Raw genomic sequence first — 22,368 nt, forward strand, 5'->3', positions numbered from 1 at the left:
TCACGATGTTTGTCCGGAATGGACTCATAAACTACTGAACCAATTATAAATTTAATTTGTTCACCATGTGCATTCATATGGAAAATGATATTTATGCAAAATGTGTTAACCACTCTTTTGCAATAACAACTAAAAATATAAAATATAATATTTTATTTGTTTGCCATTCTTTTTTACAACTCAATTTGCATTGATGTTTATCTATTTTCGTAGTACATTGTCATTTTCACCTTCGATTTCTATTTCAGGTGTGGCACAAAGGATGTTTCAAATGTCAAGGATGTGGCATGACCCTAAACATGAAGACCTACAAAGGATACAACAAACAACCATATTGCGAAGCGTAAGTATACTAAATTAAAAAAAACATTAAAAGTTAATATTAGCATATCAAAATCTAAATATATTTTGCATAAATTTTGTAAATGAAGGTGGTGAAACATTCATGATTCTTTTCGACTTATATGGGTGGGTATGTGGGTCAAAATTTGACCTTTCTTGGCGTTGTCTCAAAAACTAGACAATCAGCCGAGCACTTTCTTAATAAGTGCACAATTTTTTTATCAACATTTTTCATCCTTTTTACCAAAAAATCTGAACCTATCATGAAAATTTAAAAACCCTTGTTAGAAAAATATCAGTTATATAGGATTAGTTTTAAGTAAAGGTCGGCAGAGCTGTTTTTTGAATTGTTGGAAATACTTATTTGGAAATTTTGATAAAACTTTGCACAGTGATATAGAGATGCCTAATCGAACATATTAAAATATTATACGTTTACAAATATTAGTTCAATTATAAAAATTCATTAAAGTTTGGAATAATGAGCCGAACTCTTAGAACATACACCGTGCATTCCTATCTGATCAAATTGTATCAATAAATTGAATTTAATTAATACAATTACAGATATTAAAGTTTGTTTGAAAGATATCGATTGGAAATTGAATTGATTAGTTGTTAGTGAGAATTCAAAAAAATTAAATAATCAGTTGAATATTTTATCATCACAATTTTATATCAATTCTCATTGGTTGAGTCGATTTACACAGGAATTATATGCCCGCTGTTCAAAGGCAAAATGCCACTTACATTTAGTCAATTTTCTTTTTTATATTTGCTAGATGTCCAATAAGGACAGTTGTAAACCATATGGCGAAATAAAAAAAGAAATTTTATGCTAAATAGTTAATTTTATATCTTGTGCAAAGTTTTTACAAAATATATTTGATTGTACAGATTTTATTATCACAAAGCTTGATAAGATATGATTTCCATTACAAATATTTGTTAACGCTTGAATTAAATTATGAAAATTTTTCAGATAAAATAGAAATGTTATGATAATGCTATATTACGGATCTATATTCGCATGAATTGGTAGTCACGATCAGGCGTTTTACGCATGAAACCTAGCCTCCAAATGGTACAAACGCTAAAGAACAATTTTATTATCCGAAATATCCAGCTTTTATCCGAAAATGACCTCTATGTGTCTAATGTAAGATAGAATAGTACAGATAAAATAAAAAATATAACTAGTGGTGCATAGCATCCTGCCTTAAGACAAATTGCTGGAACTTCCCGAACCGAAAATTAAATTTTTTGAAAAAGATTCAATTTTTTTTAGAACTGAAAAAATTTATTTTTGAGAAATTTAATTTTTTTGAAAAAAATCAAGCTTTGTATAAAATTTGATTTTTTTTATAATATTAAAAACTCTATAAAATATCTGATAAATATATACAAAATATATAATATTAAATCTTTATAAAATTTGATGTGCATATGTCTAAAGATAATTTTTGACCGCGAAATGTTATTTTTTTTACTTATTTATTGGATTTCCGAAGCTGCTAGACCTACTTTCTAAAAAAAAATCATCAGTTTTTCATTTCGTCAATTCAAATAAAATGTTTTTTGAATCATTCAAATCGGGCGTTCCTAAAATTGAATTACCATTTTTGGCACTTTTTGCCATGGACCTGCCTTTGCCAAAAACTAATCAGCACGTCTCCTTATCAATAGGAATCGAATGTTTTTTGAATCATTCAAACCATCAAATAAAAAAATTGTATCCGCACACAATTGTACACACATACATCCATTTTTTTAAAGTATGTCAAAATGTTCAGAAACCATTGAAACGTAAAGATATATAAAAATTTTCATTTTCGATTTTTTTGCGATTACTATAACTTCACCTACGAAAAGTTAAGAAAAATGTATATAATATAAAAATAATTCGATTAAATACATAAAAGTACTAATTCTGCTGCCTATTCAAATAATGGGTCATCATATCCGACTTTTTTTTATAAAGAGTTATATATGAAAAATCGAACTTTATGTTGTTTTAATACGTCATAATAAACGGTTGTTCAATTTAAACGATTTCTACTGTACTTCTCCAATAATTGATGATCAATGAGATTATTACTAATTGAACTGGTTTCCTCGGAAGTATCCGTGTCAATTGAAGTAGGATATCGCGGCCTGGCCTGACATGGCCTGATCTGGCCTGGTGTGGCCTGATCTGTCCTGGTCACGGATCGCACATTACGATTATTACGATATAGTCGTAGTCTTTCTCATTGCATGATATTAGCTTATTAGAATGGCCTTGACAGCGACTGGCCGTGTATTCTCCTATGTGACATTCCATTCTATGATATTTCAACTATGCCGTAAGTGGACGCTGCTAATCGAAAATAAAATTCTGATAGCCAGTTTATAATAATAATATGAGGTATTTAAGGCTTATTTTATATTTTATTCCCTCTCTCTCTTGTAACCGACAGTGAGATTGTTGCAGAATAATCGATAAGCTATGATAATATTTGAGTAAATTAAATAAATATATTTGGTAATGGAATGTAATGGTAATGGACATATATGCCGGACGAAATGTTTCACACATTTCAAATTATTCAAATTTTAGTTGCACCGATCTTGAAATTTTATTTTGCAGTTGATGACTTAATTTAATTTAATTTGATCTAACTGAACTGGATATTCTAGTGTAGAGGGCATGAATTTTAGGTCATTTCTAAATCATTGTAAAAATAGGCAACCATTTTTTTTACTATCATCAACTTCCCGTAGGGTAAGTTATAGTAATCGCAAAAAAATCGAAATTGAAAATTTTTGTATTTCTTCCCGTTTCAGAGGTTTCTGAACGTTTTGGCATACCTCAGAAAAAATGGATGTGTGTGTATGTATGTATGTATGGATACAAATTTTCGTTCACGTTTTCGGGCACAGGGATCAACCGATTTGAATGGTTAAAAAAAAACATTCGATTTAATAAAACATTTTGGCAATGACAGGTCCAGCCGTTTCGGGGATACCGAGCAATAAATGGCAGTTTTTGAAAGAACTAAGCATCCAATTTGAATTATTCTGCTTGTGTAGTTTTGTAATTCTTCGAAACGTATGGGCCTGCCTTTGCCAAAAACTAATCAGCATGTTTCCTCATCAATAGAAATCGAATGTTTTTTTTGATTCATTCAAATCGGTTGATCCGTGTTTTCTAAATTGTGGACGGAAAATTGTATCCGCATAGGAATTTCAATTGTAAGGTATGCCAAAATGTTCAGAAGATTTTGAAACGTGAAAATATATTAAAAAAATATTTTTGATTTTATTTTTACTTGAACCCATATTTCTTGATCTTTGTTATCATTTGAAAGTATATCACTACTGCTTGATCTCGCAACCTTGTGGTTGCTAGACCGAGGTCCTTAACCACTTATTAAAATATTTTATATTGTTTTGTAAACATTTCTATGAAATATTATTTATAATTTTTGCGGTGTCGAATTATCAATATATCATGTTGTAGTTGACCATTTTTATCAAAGTCGAACGTGCGTATCTAAAAAAGTTTCAATGTTGAGATACATGAATGTTTTTGTAAATTATTCAAACATTTCTATCATACGTGAGCTAAACTAAGGTAGAAAGAAATAAATAAAACAAACAGCATTGAATTCATATATGCAGAATAATATTAAAAATTGACAAATTTTTATTAGCTTAAAACTATATTCAAGTTTTTTTTGAAATTCGAAACCAGCCACAGATTTCAAGTCATTCATACGGTTCGTATCCCAATTTTACTCTTAGTAGTCGAAAATGCCGAGGACATTATTAAACTATATAATTGAACATCAAATACTATAAATCTTGGCACGGAACCCATAGAAATAAAAACAAATATTGTAATTATTATTAACATCTCTATAAAAATGTGATAATTATATGTACATATGTCTAATGATCATTCATAACCGCCAAATGGCATTTTTAAACTTTTTTTGAGATCTTCAAAACCGGTAGATCTGCCTTCCTAAAAACTTAGTCAATACAAGTGAAATGTTTTTTGAATCAATCTAATTGGATGCGATGTTCTCGCAAAAAACTGTTTTCTTGCACTGTTTGCTCAGTATCTCCAAAACGGTTGGGTCTATCTTTGCCAAACACTAATCAGCACATCTCTTCATCAGTAGGAATAGAATGTCTTCGATCCGTGCGCCCGAAATCGTTGACGAAACCTTGTATTCACACAAAACACTCATAATCAGACATACACACTCATCAATTTTTTCCACGGTATGCTATAATCATGGATAAGGAAAAATGTTCAGGACTTTTGGACGAAATTAATAAATGAAATAAAAAGGAAAATATTTTAGGATATCTTTATTTTTCCAAATGTTTCGACATACATTCTTCAGCTGTTGGTCAATTTTCCATTGAGTAAACCTAATTAATATTTAACTTATTCACAAATAATACAAATGTCATTAATCTTGTCACTTGACTGAATAATTACTCATTGAATATCATGTTGTGAAATCATGTGTTTCATAAAGGAACCATCCGAGGCAAACTTTTACATCGGTCTGATGATGCTATATCCTATTTTGTTTTTCCGAACTTAAAATCTCACATTTGTTATAGTCTTCAGTGGAAATATAGAAATTAGTAGGAATTTTTTATTTTTTTTTTTTGAATGTCTATAATTAATTTAATTTCATCCAAAGATCAGTCCGAAGATCCTTTGTCTGCATTCTCTCGGCTATAAATATGATCTCTTCAAACCGTTTTAAAACGCGATGCATGTTTATTATTTCATTTGTAAGAAGTAAGCGTGCAGTCATACAAAGAAACATATGTATCTATTTCTATTTTTATAATTCAGATAGTTTATATTAAAAACTTCGACCATATGTGAACAATTATCACTAGCACAGAGCATCTAATTGGTTAATTTTGGATTTCGATTCATGAATAGCAGAAAGTACTCTATTATTACTGTTGAATTGAGTTTGTTAACTGAAAATGAGTTAAGTAACAATTTAAGAAGCCTGAGAGAATTTGCATGAAATTCATTCAGTAGTATTTGAGAACGTTCTTTCTACATGTACGAAGGAAATGTTCATTCATTTAATTGAGTGACACATTTGTAAACCTCTTAGCAAATATGTCGTTCGCAAGCGCTCAAACTATTTCGACATTTATCTTCATTGTAATCGTTGTAATAATTTTTAAACAAAAATGTATACTAAAATAAAATTATACGTTGGTGTGTTGTATCGCACATCAAGTTGAGTTCATTGCGTTTATTTATTGCTCTATCGTTATAAATGGTTATAAAAGATACTTTCCTTTGTAATAATAATAAATTTTTCTCAAAATGTAGCAGGCTCGGGTAAAAAAGTCTATATTGTGTTTTAAAGTGTTAATGTGTTCCGTAAGCATAGTTTTACATTGTCTGGGATTTTTAAACTGTTTTTCTGCTATTGCAGCTAATTTTGGCTTGTTATTCCAATATATATTGAATTACAATCTTGACAATTTGATATATTCGATATATTCGATATATCTATACATACGGAGAGAAGATATACATATATATTTATAGTTTTTCTTATGATTTTATTTTTCAGAACCAAAAGCATATAATTATTTTTGCTATATTTACTATTTTACTTTGAAGGACCGAAATTGTAAAAAAATTAACCTCTGGGCGATAGAGTTTTTTTGTAAAAAATCTAGTAATATAACATCAAATAATTTTTTAAAATCTGAAATAATAAACTGATACTAGCATGTATCTAAAAAATTATTTGATGTTATATATGTTTCTGGACCGATTTTATTTTTTAAAAAAAATCGAAATGTACGTATTTTAGTATAGAGTACCGTAAACTATTTTCACACAAATTATAATAAATAATAAGATTTTTTATTATCAGCCAAGCCGTTGCTTGAAAATTAGCAGAAAAGTGCAAACTTTGTAGTTCACGTTCTATTCAAAAATCCTTTTGAAAATTCAGAAGCAGTTCGAAAGAAGATATTAATCGTGCTGATTAGTTTTTGTAAAAGATAAAAAGGATAAGATGAAAAGTTTTTGGATATCTTTACGTTTCAACTTCTGAACATTTCTGAAAAATATGTGGGTGTGTGTATTTATGTATGTCCTGATACAATTTTTCAACGATTTCGGGAACACGGATCAACCGATTTGAATAATTCAAAAAACATTCGATTCGTATTGATAAGGAGACGTGCTGATTAGTTTTTGGCGAAGGCAGGCTTAGCCGTTCCGAAGATACGGGGCAAAAAGTGCCGAAAACGGTAACTCAGTTTTTAAGAGAACGGAGCATCCGATTTTAATAATTCAAAAAACATTTTACTTGTATTGACAAGATGAAGAATTGATAAAATTTTCATGAGGGCAGGTCTAGCGGTTTCGGAGATCTAGTGAAAAAAGTAAAAAAGCCATTTGGCGGTCAAAAATGATCATTAGACATATGCACATCAAATTATCAGATATTTTATAGAGATTTTAACAATAAGTATAAATTTTGTTTACATTCCTATGGGTTCCGTACCAATATTTATCCGTTAGACAGCGACGCGACGCTCACGCGCTTTATATTTTGTCTCTATGCAGTTAAAGCAGTACGATTGCTTTGAAAAAAAGTTCAGATCTTCCAAAATATGTCAAAATAAAGAAATTTTAATTTTTTTTTTTTAATTTTTTTTTTCAAAAAAGCAATTTTTGTCCAGTTTATAGTTTCTCAAAAATCTTATTTTTTCGAAGTAAATTTTTTTCAAAAATGTTAATCGTTTTAGAAAAATAATAATTTTTGGTACGGGAAGTTCCAGCAATTTGCCTTAAGGCACGATGCCTTATTTGCCTTAAGACAGAATTCCACTTACAGCTAGTTCACACCTATAATGTTTAATTACGGTACGGAGAGAAGATTCATCAATTTCCCTTGCGGCACAATGCCACTTACACCTAGCTTAAAAATTAGTAACTGCGAAGATCGTCGTCAGATTTGATTTGTCTAACAAAAGTTTCTTCATCTCGCCCACCGCACTTTCGAAGCGACTAATAACACTATCGTTGAACTGAACCCCAAGCGAGCGCAATGATGCATATTTGTAGTCACCAGGAAGTAGGCCCATACAAACGCAAGCCGAGGCTATGCGCGGCATTTGTTAATACATGGCCGGTACATACTAATACTACATACTACATACTACATACTACATAATATTACATACATACCATGCAGCTTGAAATATTAATAATGGCGAATTACGCAACACATTAATGGCCGTGGGCATCAAAATTGAGGTCTGCGAACCGGAATAATGGTAAAAGTTAATTAATACTAACTGAAGTCAAACTTACTATGGTCTACAATTTTTAAAAAGTCGATTTTATTTTTAACTTCCCGTAGGGTAAGTTATAGTAATCGCAAAATAAAATGAAAATGAAAATGTTTATATATCTTTACGTTTTAGAGGTTTCTGAACATTTTGGCATACCTTAGAAAAAATTGATTTATGTCTGTGTGTGTGTGCGGATACAAATTTTCGTCGACGATTTAGCGAACACGGATCAACCGATTTGAATACTTAAAAAAAAACATTCTATTCATTTCTATATATATATATATATATATATATATATATATATATATATATATTATTTGAATAACTAAAAAAAAAACATTCTATTCAGTTATTATAAGGTGACGTGTTGATTAGCTTTTGGCAAAGACAGGTCCAGCCGTTTTTTCCGAAACTGACTTTGTCGATGCGATATCCACGATTTCTCAACTTCTACTCTACTGACTTACTTGAAGTTTTTATAAAGTCTTCTTTATAGACTTCTTTTGAGTGCGACCTTATGATCAACTTTAAATTCTGATTTTTTGCTATTTTTAAAAAAATCGCGAATATTAAAAAATTGTCTCAGATAGTCGCTATTTTGTAAAAAAAAAAATACTTGGCCGTAGTTCGCACGATTGCGTTATTGATCATTATTTTTATTTTAGATTAATAATATATAATATGTACATATTTCAGTTCAGATTATTCACCCAAGTGCCACTTGGGTACCATGACCCCCAACTTTATACACTTTTAGAATTGAAACTTTATGACTAATTTTAATTTAATTTTTTTTATATATTTTCAATACTTACAATTAATTAATAGCTTGTAACAAAATTCGTATGTAAATATATAGTTTGCCTTTTTTACGGTTTTTCAAAAATGGCATAAAATTTATACCTTTTTAAAGGAAATTTTGTGAAAAATGTTAAAATAATATTAGGAATAATAGTTAGACAAATAGCTAGATTTCTGTTGATGGGGAGACGTGCTGATCAGTTTTTGACAAAGGCAGGTCCAAACGTTTCGGAGATACGGAGCTAAAAGTGTAGAAAATGGCTATTCCGTAATCCGTTTTGATAGAACGGAGCGTCCGATTTGAATGAATCAAAAAACTTTTTACTTGTATCGATGGAATAAAAAATTGTTACTTTGGGAAGGCAGGTCCAGCGGTTTCGGACATCCAGAAAAAAAGTTTTAAACCATTTGGTGCTCAAAAATGATCATTAGACATATGCAAATGTTTTAGATAGATTTTAATAATATTTGTTTCAATTTCTATGGGCTCCGTGCCAAGATTTATAACGTTCTTTTATATGGTTCAAGCAAATGTTCTCGACATTTTCGGCAGTATGGATCAAGAGGTTTGAATGTCTTCAAAAAATCTCATCAATTTTCAAGAAAATTAAAATTTTTCAAGTATATTTCTTTTCAAAAAATTAAATAAAAAATCAAATAGTTTCAAAATTTTCAAAAAAAAAGAATTCTGGTGCAGAAAGTTTTGGTTCCACTAATTTGCCTTAAGGGGCACAACTTGTATGAAATTTTCAAAAAAAATTGAATTTTCAATTTTTCCATATTTCGATAGGTTATAGTTATATCTTTAAAAATAACATACCTAAATTTTAAATCGATATCTTAAATAGTTTTTGTGTTACAGTCATTTAAAGAGTATATATATAGTATATAGTATAACGATCATTTTAACTTTAAACGCGTTTTTCTCGAAACAGCATTTTGCGAATTTGCTGCAGCGATTACTCAAAAACAAATGATCCGATCACTATCAAGTTTTTTTACATATTCTATGTATAGTTCTCCATAAAATGAACTATCGATTTTTTGATCGGATCAAAAATCGAATTTTGGCAGTCCAAAAACGACCAAAATTTTGTTTAAAATTCGACTTTTTTTAAAAAACGCCGTCATTTTGTCAATTTTTGATTTTTTTCTTTATCGTAGTTCATTTTACAGCCAATATTATCTAGTTTAACAAGAATTTTATTTTTTTAATGTTATCCACGTGGAAGGCCGGAATCACTGCAACAGTGAAGGGCCTCTTTTTTGTCGCGCCGTTGGAGATCGGTGATAACTTAAAAAATATTCAATTTTTTTCTTCAAAAATTTTACTGTGCATTCTTAAAACATAAATATATTCCTAAAATTTTGAAATGATTGATAAAGTAGTTTTTTTAATATAAATTCACAAAAATCACCTCTTTTTTAGGCGGTTACACTAGTTGTGCCCCTTAACTAGTACGAATAATATTTGTACATCTGAATAACGAGACTACAATAAATTTTTTATTTTATCTCCCTCTTTCACACTCATTTTCTTCTATCTAATATCATGTAAATGCAAATGATTCCCTTATTAAAGTATCGTATTTGATTACATTTGGCATTTGTATACGTGGATATGCGATATGAGCATTGAGTTGATATCTTTTCCTCTGAATGATAACGTATCGCACGCGGAGCCTTCTTTCGCTGATTGCGACATCAACACAACACACGATCTGTTTTCAAGGTGCAAACGGGCGACGCCCGTTCGATCTCGATTAACGTTTGATATTGATTACGATTGCTCCTATGCAGGCAGGCATTGGCAACCTGGCAAAATTTATTAAGATATAGCCTCTTTTCTTCATAGAAATTATATATACATATATTATTGTTTAACCCTTACCGCACGGCGCCACAATTCGGTGCCGCATTCAGACGGAAACGTACCTGCTCTAAACTTGATATTATTAACAATTCTCTGAAAGTTTTAGCTAATATCGTCTTTTAGATAGAGCGCAATTCAATCAAAGTTTTGTATGGAAATAGCATGGAAAAATTTCAATAAAAATGACACAAATTTTCACTTTTAATTCATTTGTCGCTTAGTTATACCTCAAAAAATTTTTTTTTAATTTTCTATTTTTTTCCATGCTATTTCCATACGAAGTTTGATTGAATGGCGCACTATCTAAAAGTTAATATTACAATTTGGAACCATTTGAGCCCTATCGAGCAAGGAAATTCAAAAATGCCCATATTAAGGACCACCAAAATTGGATATATATATACAGTAGGCCCTCGCTTTACACGGCACTCTGGGTACACGGTTCCCATACTACACGGAGCTAAAAATCCGACATCCCTCCGACTACACGGACTTCTTATTACACGGTATTTGGTCAACAGCCCATAAGTTCGTTGTGCAAAAGGGTATTGTTGTAAATTTTGTTATCGACTTTTATCTTTTAGACATGCCTGATTGTATAATAGCCGCCTAAGAACACGTTTGAGCTGATTACTGCGTCGCGCCAATTTTTGAATAAGGTGTCAATTTCGTCACGTCATTTACGTCATTTCGTCCGTATTTCTCCTACTTCAAGTTGTATTTCTTGGTCTCCATACAACGCGATAAAAATCGTGCGATTTGTACCAACTCTGAGTCTCTCATAACACGGTTCCCATACTGCACTATGTAAGGTTCCATAGAACGCACTACGAATTAGCCTGAATTGTATGTTAAATACGAGTTTCTTATAGCACGGTTCCTATACTGCACGGTACGCACTTGCCGCGTAAAGCGAGGGTTTACTGTATATATATATATATATATATATATATATATATATACATCCATCCAATTTTGGTGTTGGGATTGGTATTTACTTCAAATAAAAGAATTTTGAATATATACTCGCTACGTTCCTGGTACAAATATACCTATGAGTGTATATGTAGGCTGATGATTGAAAATCTACTCCAATGACTGTAATTCTATTTTCATCTAATTATTCTAATACATGAATGATTGTAAATCAGGCATATTTGCATATTTCTTTTAATTGCCCTTCTTAGGGGCTGCGAACAAAGTTTTATATCGACATTATTAATTTGTTTTTTTGTTAATATTGCGCCCGATTGTTTGGCTCTGTTCATACATGTGCCAACATCAAGGAGAAATGATTGAAAATAAATAATGGCAAATAATTATTTATTCGGGCTTGAAAAAGAGAAATGAATTTTTCCTTCATTCGATAGCATATAGATTTTTCTTGCAATAACGTTCCAATCGATAGACAATCCATTCAATAATTGTTTTTGAATGCTCGTTCTATTTCCACGTTCTTTTAGAAGCATTACTATGCATTTTCTAATGAAAACAAACAAATGTACATACTTATTTATTTTATTCAGGCATATTCCAAAAGTAAAAGCGACTACAATGGCTGAGACACCGGAATTGAAGCGGATCGCTGAGAACACGAAGATCCAGTCAAATGTGAAGTATCATGCCGATTTCGAGAAAAGCAAAGGCAAATTCACGCAGGTACGAATATAGAATTATATTTATGTTCAACTTTATTGAACTCTCCCGTCGCCTAGAAGTAAGATGACCATACGTCCTGGTTTGGCCGGGAGAGTCTCGGATTTTCACCTTGTGTCTCGGGTTTTTCTGAAAGCAATATTTGTCCCGGATTTAGATGTTCTGTCCAGGATTGTCCCGGGTTTCCGAAAAGTATAGGTATAAATTGAATATTTCCAATTACCTGATAATAAAATTACAACAATTCATCCAATATTTGATAATACAATGAGTATGCTTATATGAAACAATACGTTATTAATAAGAAAAAAATATGATATAATATAGCATTCAATAGAATAATTAAGTCCTACTAAAAATCTGTTATTCTGATTAAAATCAAACAGTATAGTCAATAAAAAATCTGATTTTAAGCAAAACAAAAAAAATGTGGTCACCTTGCCTATGGACTTCAAAACTGGCTCTGATGTGAAGCAGTCGTTTCACTTGGAAATATAGGTAGCAATATGGTTCTAACAATAAGTGAAAATAGCGGTCCTATCTTCGTATGAATTTTTAGTACAAAATGCTATGTATCTGCTTGTCTGATCAGGCATTTCACATGTCAAAAAATTAAAAATTTTCAAGTTATTCAAAGTTTTTAAAATTAAAGCTTTAAAAAAAAATTATGGTAACAGAAAGTTCTATCAATTTACCTGAATGCACGATGCCATGCACCACTAGTTGAATTGTAAGATAAGATTAATATGATTATCGATTTTTTCAATTCAATAAATTTCTTTAATTTCCCTAGGTCGCCGACGACCCAGAGACCTTGCGCATCAAACAGAATTCGCGCATAATAAGCAACGTGGCCTATCACGGGGACCTCGCCAAGAAAGCGGCCATGGAAAAACAGCGAACGATCAACGAAAATGGTGAATTTATAGGTAAATTAATTGATTCATTAATTATTATCAGCGGTGTTCAATACATTTTTTGAAAAATCAGATTTTTCATTATCACTATATGTTCATAATAATCACTAACGCATGCGTGTTTGTCTCTTCTACACGTTCTAATAACACCATCATTGTATAAAGAAAAACATATTACAGTGAATTCCAGAGATGAAAACACTTTTGGTCTTAAATTGTTGAAATTTGTTAATTTATCTTACAGTCTTATCATAATAAAACATTGTTCGTACATTTATGCACAACATACCATAAATATTATAACAGTCAATCCTCCCTATTACAACCGCACTTTTATGACAAGGTACTCTTACAGAGCGGTTTTCGTTCAACAACCCATATATGGTTCTTGTAACTAGATAGCCGTGTATGACATCGGTTTTAGTAATGTCAGAGCTTTTTCACAGCATCTTAGTTATTCTGAAAAAAATTTTGCTTGATTTTCTGAATTTTTTAATCTTTTGTTTCATTTTTATTATCCGATCCTTATATAAACTGCTTCCGTATATATTGCTCTCCATATAACGTGCAAATATGTATACGAGGTCTGTTCAAAAAGTACCCGGAATTTTCGTTTTTTCAAAAAAATATTTATTTATTCGTCTACATTAATGTGGTCCCCTTCAAAGTAGTCCCCCCCCAGATATAATACACTTATGCCAGCGTTTTTTCCAATTTTCGAAGCACCCTTGATATTCACTTTTTGATATGTCCTTGAGCACTCTCAGCGATTTTCTTCAATCGAGGAAAACCGCCGTCCTTTCATGGGTCTCTTCAACTTTGGGAATAGGAAAAAGTCACACGGAGCCATATCTGGTGAATTTTTGCACTTTGCAACACTTTATTTCATTTTTTACGCAAAATTTAATACAAATTCTTTGACTTTTCAATTCTTCCATTGTAAAAATCGCCGAGCTCAGAAAAACACGTCGAACCTTAGCGACTACCACAGACAAAGTAAACAGTGAATATAGCTGAAAATTTCATCATACTTTAGGGGCATGTATACCAACACAATAAAAAAAAAATTTTGACAATCAGACACTCCAGACCCGCGAAATTTAATTATTAGTAATTCCGGGTACTTTTTGAACACACCTCGTATACTAATTCTAAGTTTCTTGCATCGCGAGAATTCGAATTTTTATAGCATGTTTTCTTTACTCACCGCGTTATGGGAGGGTTAGCTGTACATATTTCATTTGATATTTCAGTCAGTACTTTTTATTGTGTTGTTTTTGGCAATCAAAGCTTTTTGTAATCAGTGTATGGTAACTTTCATAATTGTAGTTGTTTAAGATTCGTCAATCATTTCATCTGTAAAATTTAAAATTTTATTTGATTAATTAATCCTTTATTTCATTTATGTTCTGCGCTTAAATGTTTTGTATACAGGTTGTGTTGCTTTTATAGATGCTTGCGAAACGGAGGAAAATCTTTCCGATAACTACTTAAACAATACGAATTCCAGTAAAACATACAATGCACCATCTGTTGTGCCACAAAGTAGTATGCTTGGTAATACGCAGCATGCTCAAGATTCATATCAGTCTCCTGACAACTATCAATCTCAACCTAAGACAATGAGTTACCCAGAGCCAGATGTAATGAATCCGCCTCGTACATTACCACCAAATGCGCCCAATTATAATATGCCGCCCACTTACAACTCTCAACAGTATCAAACTAGTGGAATGAATCCCAATTCATATCAGAATCAGTCAAATGCACAATATCAGCAGCAGCAGCAGCAACAGCAACAGCATTACAAACAGCATAGTCAGCAGCAGCAATCGTATACCCCAAATCAAAATACTGCACAGCAAACACAGCAGATGTATCACCAGGGCAACCAGCAGGCCTATAATAATGCGCACAAGCCGAATTATGTGAACAATTCCTCATACGGCAATCAAAATATGCAAATGAGTCAAACAATTGGAAAGATTGCTGACTATGATCCAGTCACAGATGGACCGAGAAATACACCATATACTTCAAGACAGAGTTCTACTCTTATTTACAGTTCCGATAGGGGTGCAGGTAAATTCTATAATAGGTACTTGAATTAAGATATAGATTTAACTAAAATGCAAATATCAGTTTATCATGATTCAGAGGTAAATGATTTATATTGATTCACAATATGGTAAGATATTTGGGTTTTAGGCAGATAGTTATACATTGCTTGCTATTTGTGTTATATTTATGTGTTATTCATTATCAAAATTATGCTTCATACACACACACACACACACATATATATATATATATATATATATATATATATATATATATACGTTATATATGTTATCATATTCTATATATCATATATAACAACAGTAGTAACAGTAAACTCATTTTTTGTTTGAAATCATATTTTATATTATTAGAAAATATTTCATATAACTGTGTTTTTGTAGTAAGTGGTCAAGCACGAAGAATTGGATCAGTTGCTGATATGGATCCTGTGAGTTATGGATACAATGCTATGCCTCCAACGCCAACACATAATGTTACGCAGCAGTCAGGAGTAAGTTGATGAAATATAAATACTATATATTATATAGTATATATATATATATATATATATATATATATATATATATATTAATTTAGAAATATGAACTAACAGTACTCTTTTTTGCACTAATTTATTAAATATTATTTTACAAATGTTTTGAGACTAGATTTGTTTCATCATCAGTGTATTATAATTTAAAATCTAAAATATGAATGTAGCACTATGTGTTAACTGTTCCTACTTTCTCTGATTACTGGTGAGAATGCCAAATGATTTGTAGGAGAGTAAAACATCTGTACAAGGTCAATTTGGTGACTCATGAAATATCGAATAGGAATAAACGGGAATAAGGCCCAGTTGATAAATAGATATTGATTTGAGTTTGAAAGCATTTGAAAATAGATTTGAGTTTAAAAGCAAGCCTTTTTTTAGAACGTTTTTCACTGTTAGTTATTTTTTATACTACAAAATTGTTAGAATTAGATGTTTTAGAAAAAATAAAATATCAAATAGATACGAAAACATGAGAATTAAAAAAAACTAAAATTGAAAAAAAAAACAAGTTAGAGATTTGAAGAGTTATTTTAAAAAAAATTGATAATATGTATTATGAAATGATCATGTACTAACAAAGCAGAATTTCGTTTATTAACGCAAAAAGGGCTTAAAAGATAAATATAGATTCAGCAAATTTTCTGAGGTCACCATTTTTTCCTTATGTAAAATAATAGAAATCTTGGTATTAAGAGTATGGTTTAAACTAATGATATGTACCGACAACATAGTCTTATATTGATTTGCATTTTTTGAATTACAAGTATGCTGATTTATTCTCTTTGAAATATATTGAGAACTTTTTCTAATGTAACATATATATTTATATATATATATATATATATATATATATATATATATATATATATATGTATGTTTATCTTTCAAATTCAAAATGTCTATATATTAAAACCAATTATTGGTAACAGCGAGTCTATCGAGCCCTATATGACTACAGCGCTCAAGATGTGGACGAAGTCAGCTTTATGGACGGTGACCTTATAGTAAATGTTTCCTGCATTGACGAAGGCTGGATGACCGGAACTGTACAACGGACAGGAATGACTGGAATGTTACCTGCTAACTACGTTGAGATTGCAAGCATATAATTGTCAAAAGCTGTTACATTTAAGTAATGAATTCAAATATTGTTATTCAAATTTTGTCACAAGGTGATGAACTTCAAATAAGTTTTAATTTTTTTTTTGCATGGTCATGGTCATAAAATACTGCACTTTGTTATTTTTTTGTTGTAAATAATGGATTTTTTCGGTATGTTATCAATTTATTTGGATTTTTTTTGGTATGTTATGACCAGATTTTTTTTTATTTTCTGCATCACATTATTAAGCCATAATGTAACATAATTACAACTGTAATTTTAATATAGTATTTATTATATTTAGTTTATTCTTTAGGCAATGCAATGCCATTTTATTTGAAAAAGGAAACCAGATATCGATGAAGTTCAGTATTGTAAGTTTTAGTATTTGTTTTTGCTTGATACTTTACATTCCTTATGCATTTATTAACAAAAATATGATTAGCCTTATATTCTCATGTATGGTATGGCTCAATTTGTCTTCCAAAAAGCCTTAAAAAATTAATTAAATATGGTGCTGTTATATTTTGTGCCTTACTCAACTGCAAACTGAATTTTTTACATTTATACATGAACAATTTTAATTAATTGAATATTGCTAATCTAAATTTAGGTATACATATGTTTGCCAGTATTAATACTAAGTAATTCGGAATACTCTGGTTTATTTTTTTATGCTTTCAATCCTTGAACATTTATTGAAATAATATGTACGTATTTATTAAAACTTTCTAAAAAATACTGCAATCTTCAGAACAATATATGAAACTGAATTGATGTTTTTACATGTAAATATGTTATAAGTGTATATAAATAGTTTTGTATATTGTATTATTTGGAACATAAAATTGATTAATTTATTGCAAGTTAAAATAGTGGCAATTAATCATCAAACGAATGTGAGCAATTAATGACTATTCCATTAGAGATGAATGGAAGAAAATGCATAAATTTGATGGATTTGCCAATTATTAAATATTACATTTGCAGTTAATTTCAAGTATTGATAATTGAATCTATAGCAGTGTTTCTTTAAGTATTCAAATGATTTAATAGATTATATTTTGAAATTATTTTATATAATGCTAATATATGTAGCATACATAATATGATAGTCTGCAAAATATACATTTGTTCATATACTTTAGTTTACTTTTCTTTTTTTTTAGGCAGATTAAGTGTGGAAATTAAATTAATACACAAAATATTGGAAAATAGTAATAATATAAAATTCTATAATTAATAAAAGATTTAATATAATATTTGGTCACATCTATATTACATCTTTGTATACAACATTTGAGATGGTTTCTTTTCTGAGAAGAAATTTTTTAGCACATACACTTGTCCTATAGTTATAATGAGAACAGTTAAAGTTTCAAACACTGACCACCACATAACTCTTTCATTAAGATCCTCAGCCCTTTTGCGACCTTGTGCCTCTCTCAGCCGATGGTGAGTCTGGTAATTGAGAATACTGGTCAAACTTCGATGAATCTCTTGTGCAGAAGATTCAAGTTGGGTAAGTACTGTAGCATGCTCCCCGACACCGGGTAAAGGCTGTTCATCACCAACTTGAAAGTCCATATAAACCAATTTGTGTGAGAACGTGGAAAATTCATTACTGAAACAAGCAACGTAAACACCACTTATCGGTGCAGTGAAATGATGCGAATCAAATTGGGTTTTCACTTGACTATATATAATTTGCTTATTTGGGCTTTCTAATGTTACATCAACATCATACTGACCGCCCGTGACGACCTGAAAATTTTTAAAGGCAATATAGTAATTGGTGGAAGAATCATTTACTTAATCATCGGAAATCACCTGAAACTCTAAGGTGACGCTTGTATTTTTTTGAATATCTTGGTAAAAGCATTCTTTTGCATTATCCGGTAGTTCAAAAGTTAATTCAACGCTTTGGGTACCTTGTGAAATTAATAGAATCCACAAAACTGTATACACAACATTCATTGCAGTACGCATTGCTGTCATATTATAAAAGCATTTAGACTTTTATGTTATTATCAATAATTTTTCCTAATACCTTTAATTTCAAAAATAATCTCGGTTTGTTATCGTGTCATCACCTTGTCATTTTTGCGTGCGTCAGTCGGTCAAGTCATTTCAGCTTCAGCTTAGTGAATTGACGAACCGTTTTCTGTCATCCGTTATTTTTTAGTTAGCGGAATTAACCGAAAATAAATGACACATAGATAAAAGAAGAGCCAGATTGACACATTGACACGACCATGACGCGACAGTTGTGAAATCTGTTTCGGCTTGAAAACATCAACAAATCAACAAAATTTCGTTGAGAATGAATTGTGCAAGAGCTCAAGTATAAGCTTCTACAAGAAAGACAAAATATTTAGGTATTTTCCAGCTGTTCAAAATTGGATTACCATTTCACACGGATCTGAATATATGTACTTGGAAGAAAATGAATTGCTTAAGAATGTCGAATTTTACACGGTATGATTATTAACACGTATCTATATCCATCCATCCAACTTAATTTATTAATGAAAATGATTAAAATATAATAATTTATTCAATTAAATCTCATTTATTTTGCATTTTCCATGTTTGACATAAAAATCCTTAACCTAAAATTAAGTTTACAATTACATTTGTCTACTGAATGGTTTTCAGGTTATGTTGAAACATTTCAATTTGCCATTGAAATAGTGCATATATTTATTAATTATTACGTTGAAAAGTATGAAAAAGTGATTAGGAAGGCCTTTAAACAATACCAAAACGATTAATATAGTGAATGTTGTGTTTTTACGCCAATAATCCTTATTAATATGATCCTTAACAATATAATCCTTATTAGAATATAGGGTCCGTTCGTTTTCCAGTGTTTCACACTTTTTATAGTTATTTTGTGAATAATTAAATTAGTAATGAATATGATTCTGGTTCTGAATATGACATGATTTTGATTTTTTTTTTTTTTAATAAAGTTTACTTAATTATAATAATATATCACATTTTTTTGTACATACTCGTACCTGATTCATACAGAATTTTTCCTGTTTTTTTTTGTTAAATGCGAAGCAATAATGAGATACAATTTTCCAAAGTTTCAACAAGCAAGTGTAACTAATATCTGCTGTTATCTCATAAACAATTTTCATTCTGTGCGAATTACATTCATTCTTCGAGAATTTTTTTATTTTGGGTTTTATTTAAAAAATTATGTTCGGCTTGTTAATTAATAAAGGATTTAATTAGATCGAATTCTATGTAATATTATAGTAATAAGTCTAAGGCTATCGGTGGCCTTAATCTTACTGAAAGCACAATTTCTATAAGTATCATAAAGTATTAAGAAAATTAATTTATATTTCTGTGATAAACAAAAAGCCCATGAAATATAAATTCAATGGCCGCCAAAGATTTTTCCAAATTAAATTGCACAAATTAATGTTAGCATAATTTTGTTAAGAGGGTTGAATTAAAAGATTATTTTTTATGGATTCAAAATAGTGCAGGAAAGCTTTAGTGAGTATAGCTATGTTTATAATTATACTATTTTGTTCATCTTAATTCAATACAAATCTCTGTGTTTTACAGGTTCAGAATTAAATTTTTCTTTAATCATCTTGGAAATTTTGCAATTGAAATCAGTCGAAGCATTTGACAAAAATACAATTTTTGGGATGAAGTTTGTGAGTCAGTGATCCTAGTCAACCCATTCATCAAACAGTAGTTGTTTAATTCAGTTCAGGCAATTTGCCTTAAGGTACTCTCTTGTTTACTAATATAGAAAAGCAAGAATATTGTTACAATATTGTTCTGATAATTCATTTATTATCTATAATAGCAAATAAACAGAAGCGTTTGTAATTTTTTTGTACTGTTTGAAACTCATATTGCTCATAACAGAAATGCTAAGTTGCTGTATAATTTTTTACAACATAATGTGTAAAAGATAAAATGTTCGAATATCAACTCTTTTGAAATATAGTTTCAATGTCTTGTCTGACAAGAAACTTATTAATACAATTTGTGTTAATAAAGTTGCATATACCCCTTTTATAAGAATAATCATATAATTAAGTTCTTTCTTCAACTAACTTTGTATCTCATTTACAATTGTTAAATTTCATAGGACTTACATACAGCTTGCTAGTGGTAACAAATTGCAATGCGACAGAACAAAACAAAACTAAATACATGCAAATTAAGAACATCATTTTGAGAACACAATTACATCACATCATATTTATAAGACATCTGCAAAGCACATTAAAATATTCAACACATTCACGCCGTGTTCAGTTTTGACTAATGTTTTTATATAGCTATGCATCAACTAATTTAAATTTTTTATTGCAACCATTCATCAGGACTTAGTTAAATTGAAGCACCCTTGATTGTTTCAAGAAATATTTAAATGCTATTTACCAAATAGTTATACACTTTAATTGTAATTGAATTAATAAAAGTTAATATTCCAAAGCTGTATTTTGAAAAGGTTTCAATACTTTGTTCATCTACAAGTTTGTGAAATACACAATGTATTGATTTATTAATTGCAAGTAGTGAAGTAAAATGTAGGACTTGGTCAGGAAACAAGTTTTGAACTTTTCTTTCTACTAATAGAAATAGCATAGCAGTACATGTGTCTAGCATAATAATTATATTATTCATGTAGGTTATTGGCAGCTGGGACTTGAACAACCGGGTACAACTCACTCTTTCGTTGGTTACATTGGCCAGGACGTGGAATGGATAGAAGAGTAAGTTCAGATGAGTACTTATTTTAATTCAATTCTATCATAATTATGAGCATGTGCAAGATTATCCAAATTAAAAAAGTGTTTGCTTGAATTTGATGACAGATAATTCGTTTAGTACCATCGAAAATTGATTGGCTCTGTTAATTGTATAGTAGGTTACTAGTTTTTGTTAACAATGCGGAAAAATTGTTTTGTGATGGATTTGAAATTTTATACAATTTTGCTGAATTTATTTAATAGTTGATTTTTTTTTCATTACAATCTTATAAATTTACGATTAATATTTTATGATTATGATTATGATAAATATTTTTAAAATTTTTAATTATTTCAAATGATTTATTTGCTCAAATTTGCTTGTAATATTTGTACAAAGTGCAAAAGTTTATCTACATTCATCAATGAAAAATGGTATCTTTACTGTGTGTATATTAATCAATTGTTTTTCGATAAATTAAAATTCAATTACGTTTTTATTTTATGTATTTTCTTACTTCTATTATTTTTTAAAATGATTGTTTTAAGTAATTCATTTCACAAAACAAATCTGAACATATGTATTCTTTTTTAGAAATTCAATATACATTCAACTAAACATGTATAAGACTCCAAATTATTACCAATAATAATTCAATTTTCAGTGAGTGATTATTTAAAAAATAACAATAGATTTTTTTTTTAATCAGTTTTTGCAAAAAGTAAAAAAATTGAATAAAACAATTTGGATTCTAAAGAATTTTTATGAATTTGTATTATATTATAGAAAATAATATAAATTTAAATAACTTTTTGCATTATTGTATAAAATAAATATTGCAGTTTTATTTCATGCAATATTGCAATAAATTGTGGTACTCGTCAATTTTAATGTCTTAATTATACAGTAGTAATTATTATCATCAATTTGCAATCGTGCATTTCTGCTCATAACTCATATAATTTTATTA

The 22,368-nt window shown here is 29.8% G+C and overlaps 2 protein-coding genes and 1 long non-coding RNA gene across 4 annotated transcripts; 2 read left to right on the forward strand and 1 right to left on the reverse strand.

Annotated features, from left to right (window-relative positions):
- Positions 1-236: 236 nt before the first annotated feature.
- LOC113377218 (LIM and SH3 domain protein F42H10.3-like) lies at positions 237-16,773 on the forward strand. Its single transcript, XM_026617453.1, has 6 exons — positions 237-343; positions 11,899-12,031; positions 12,822-12,957; positions 14,398-15,027; positions 15,408-15,517; positions 16,492-16,773. Exons 1-6 carry the CDS (start codon positions 288-290, stop codon positions 16,669-16,671), a joined length of 1,245 nt encoding a protein of 414 aa, XP_026473238.1. The 5' UTR covers positions 237-287; the 3' UTR covers positions 16,672-16,773.
- A 1,160-nt stretch (positions 16,774-17,933) lies between these two features.
- Positions 17,934-18,815, reverse strand: LOC113377656 (transmembrane emp24 domain-containing protein 7-like). 2 transcript variants are annotated; one of them, XM_026618042.1, is made up of 3 exons: positions 18,715-18,815; positions 18,495-18,655; positions 17,934-18,428 (listed from the first exon to the last, which is right to left on the reverse strand). In XM_026618042.1, the coding sequence occupies exons 2-3, from the start codon at positions 18,651-18,653 to the stop codon at positions 17,943-17,945; spliced, it is 645 nt and encodes a 214-aa protein (XP_026473827.1). In that variant the 5' UTR covers positions 18,654-18,655; positions 18,715-18,815; the 3' UTR covers positions 17,934-17,942. The 2 variants fall into 2 exon arrangements, with proteins under 2 accessions (XP_026473827.1, XP_026473826.1); XM_026618041.1 differs by having other exon boundaries at positions 18,495-18,777.
- A 130-nt stretch (positions 18,816-18,945) lies between these two features.
- On the forward strand, positions 18,946-21,421 carry LOC113376463. Its single transcript, XR_003367029.1, has 3 exons — positions 18,946-19,142; positions 20,253-20,421; positions 21,337-21,421. It is a non-coding gene; the product is annotated as an uncharacterized LOC113376463 (long non-coding RNA).
- Positions 21,422-22,368: the final 947 nt, after the last annotated feature.

This window comes from Ctenocephalides felis, unplaced genomic scaffold (genome assembly GCF_003426905.1).
Source record: "Ctenocephalides felis isolate EL2017-DRISC unplaced genomic scaffold, ASM342690v1 CF-g0.4_SCAFFOLD_01886, whole genome shotgun sequence".
Lineage (NCBI taxonomy): Eukaryota > Metazoa > Arthropoda > Insecta > Siphonaptera > Pulicidae > Ctenocephalides > Ctenocephalides felis.